This window comes from Cryptotermes secundus, unplaced genomic scaffold (genome assembly GCF_002891405.2).
Source record: "Cryptotermes secundus unplaced genomic scaffold, Csec_1.0 scaffold6, whole genome shotgun sequence".
NCBI lineage: Eukaryota > Metazoa > Arthropoda > Insecta > Blattodea > Kalotermitidae > Cryptotermes > Cryptotermes secundus.
The window spans coordinates 709957-712269 of NW_019725001.1; the positions used below are offsets into that span (position 1 = coordinate 709957).

At 39.1% G+C, this 2313-nt stretch overlaps 1 protein-coding gene across 1 annotated transcript; it reads left to right on the top strand.

Annotated features, from left to right (window-relative positions):
- The first annotated feature begins 344 nt into the window (after window positions 1-344).
- On the top strand, window positions 345-1927 carry LOC117282216. Its single transcript, XM_033750942.1, has 2 exons — window positions 345-720; window positions 1277-1927. The coding sequence occupies exons 1-2, from the start codon at window positions 349-351 to the stop codon at window positions 1325-1327; spliced, it is 423 nt and encodes a 140-aa protein (XP_033606833.1). The 5' UTR covers window positions 345-348; the 3' UTR covers window positions 1328-1927.
- The last annotated feature ends 386 nt before the right edge of the window (window positions 1928-2313 follow it).

Genomic DNA, 2313 nt, shown 5'->3' on the forward strand with positions numbered 1-2313 from the left:
GTATTGGTTCTTGCAGTATAGACATGAAAACGAAAACGTGCTGATGCTGGGTGCTTGTCATCCAGCAAGCAAGGCATCAAATTCTTCAGCTTTCCAAGGGTTCCAGCACGGTATGTCTGTTTTAATTCATGGTGTAATTACTATGTGTTGCTTAATCCAATGAATAAATTAAGTTTAGTGTATGTCTGTGTTCAATTCATTCAACATAACCTAAAATTTTAGAATGTGTACCAAGTTTGTAATGTTTACTGAAGAATTATTTCTAGGTTTTGAGACTATTTGTTCTACTTTTACAGGACTGTATGGGCAGGAAAAGTTGAAATATCCTTCACTGTTGATTCTGCTAGAATGATGCACAATAAATATTTGTGCAGCAAATATTTCCTGGAAAGTGATTTCACTACAGCTGATAGGGTAGTGGTAGTTCCAGCTCCTGTCCCTTCCTTGAATTCCTTGCCTCAAGAAGACTGTACTCATGTTGTATTTCCCACCACCTTCAAGTCACTGGGGCCATCCCCTGTAACACATATTCCTATCCATGCACATGGTCCTTTCACTTCCTTTAAAATGTTTGAAGTGCAACCATTACCAACAGCAGCCACCAACTTTTGCAGTGAAAGAAACCTCGTTTCTCCTAAGCCCTGTAAATATAAATGCTTCTGGTGGGGAACTCAGGCATATCAATCATTGCAGCAAGCCACAACACTGTATTGGCTACAGGTAAGGACCACTGCACTCTATACTATGAATTATGTTCTGTTATGAGAGAAGTGGCTAGCGAGAATAATGAGAGCTAATTTTTGAAGTAATTGTCCCAAGAACCCAGTTGTGATCAAACAAATGTCATTGTCATCATTCATTACTAATGAAACAGTACGTCAGCTACAATTTTATTATAAATCTTATTTTACTGTCTTATATGCAACTTTTTAAGTTTTAAGTTTTAAACTTAAAGTTAATAAATCGTTTCACATAAGACTGTAAAATAAGATTTATAATAAAATGGAAGAGTGCAACAGGATGCTACAATACACAAGTTATGTAGGATATGTCTAATGTTTTAGGGTAATTAAAAATGTTTGAAAAGCAGATCACAATATCAGTAATATGATTTATAAGAGAATAAGGTGGTGATGACTGCTATGAGGAATAATTTAATGAAATATACAAAATCTTTATAATGGCAGTCCCTTTCAAGTAAAGTTTGTTATTTTCAAATCTGAAGAAGTCCATCATGTAAGGAAGCCCACTAATTTCCTTTTTAATGTTCTTTCAGTGGGGTGCTGTGGAGAATACCTGGCAACAGCTATTTGATGATACCCTGTGAACACATTTGAAGCTATTCGTTCGTAGTCTGGTTTGAACAACAATCCAACTGTGGGACAGTTTGTAGATGCCCTGAAGACTAACATCATAAGTGCACTTGCTGTCAGAATTCTGTGTGGAACTAGTTGTGAGGATGATGGTGCTACTGTTGTGTGTAACCTACAGTCATTGTTCAGGGCACCTTATGCTTCTTCACCAAATTCGTCCGCAAGTCGTGGCAAGGAAACCCCTGATGAAGTTCCTAAGTTTCCATGTTACTCAACAAGTACAGAGAGACATGGTTGCTGTAGTACTTGCTGGTGACATGGAAGTGTTCTCAGTAGCCTATGTCAGTGGTTCCATTGCCAGACAGGTGCTTCGTGGTGTCAGCTGTGGTGCACGCAAGATGTGCGTGATATCTGAAGTGCTGCTATCAGCCAATGTCTTCATATATTTCAAGGAGTACAGAGACAGAGAACAGTCTCTCACCTGTCTTTCTGAGACGTTGGTGTGGAGACTGTTGGTGCTGCTGTAACTCTAATGGAGTCTATGATGGCAGGCAATTCAATTCATGTTGCAGCACATCACAGCTGCCATTAAGAGCACCATTGACTTGGAGTGAATTAGGTGTACTGGTTGTTAACTTCACTACCAACAAATAGTAGATGGTATTGTGAGATGTCTCACAAGAATTTACATTCCTTGGTGGTGTAAGCGAAAAAACAAACTGAATCAGCCAGGCAGAGGGCCACAAAGAGGAAGAAGATTAAGCTACTGACACATCAGTAAGTCATTAGGAAAGTAATGCTTCTTCATCTTTGCCTTGTAATATCCTGCCCATACCAGCCCTGGAAATCGGCAGAGATCAGTTATTGAATTACTGGAATAATATATTCCAATTGCTCACATGAGCATCTCTAGATGGTTCATAAGTTGGAGAAAGTAACCCTGGTGACAAGCAACTGCAACTACCATGCCTTCACATGCTCTTGTCTCAAACCTCTGGTT

Bases quoted from the DNA above. Each gene is read 5' to 3' on its own strand.
- LOC117282216 (XM_033750942.1), top strand. From the start codon at position 349: ATGATGCACAATAAATATTTGTGCAGCAAATATTTCCTGGAAAGTGAT. The intron at 721-1,276 runs GTAAGGACCACT...ATGTTCTTTCAG, and splicing joins CAACACTGTATTGGCTACAG to TGGGGTGCTGTGGAGAATAC.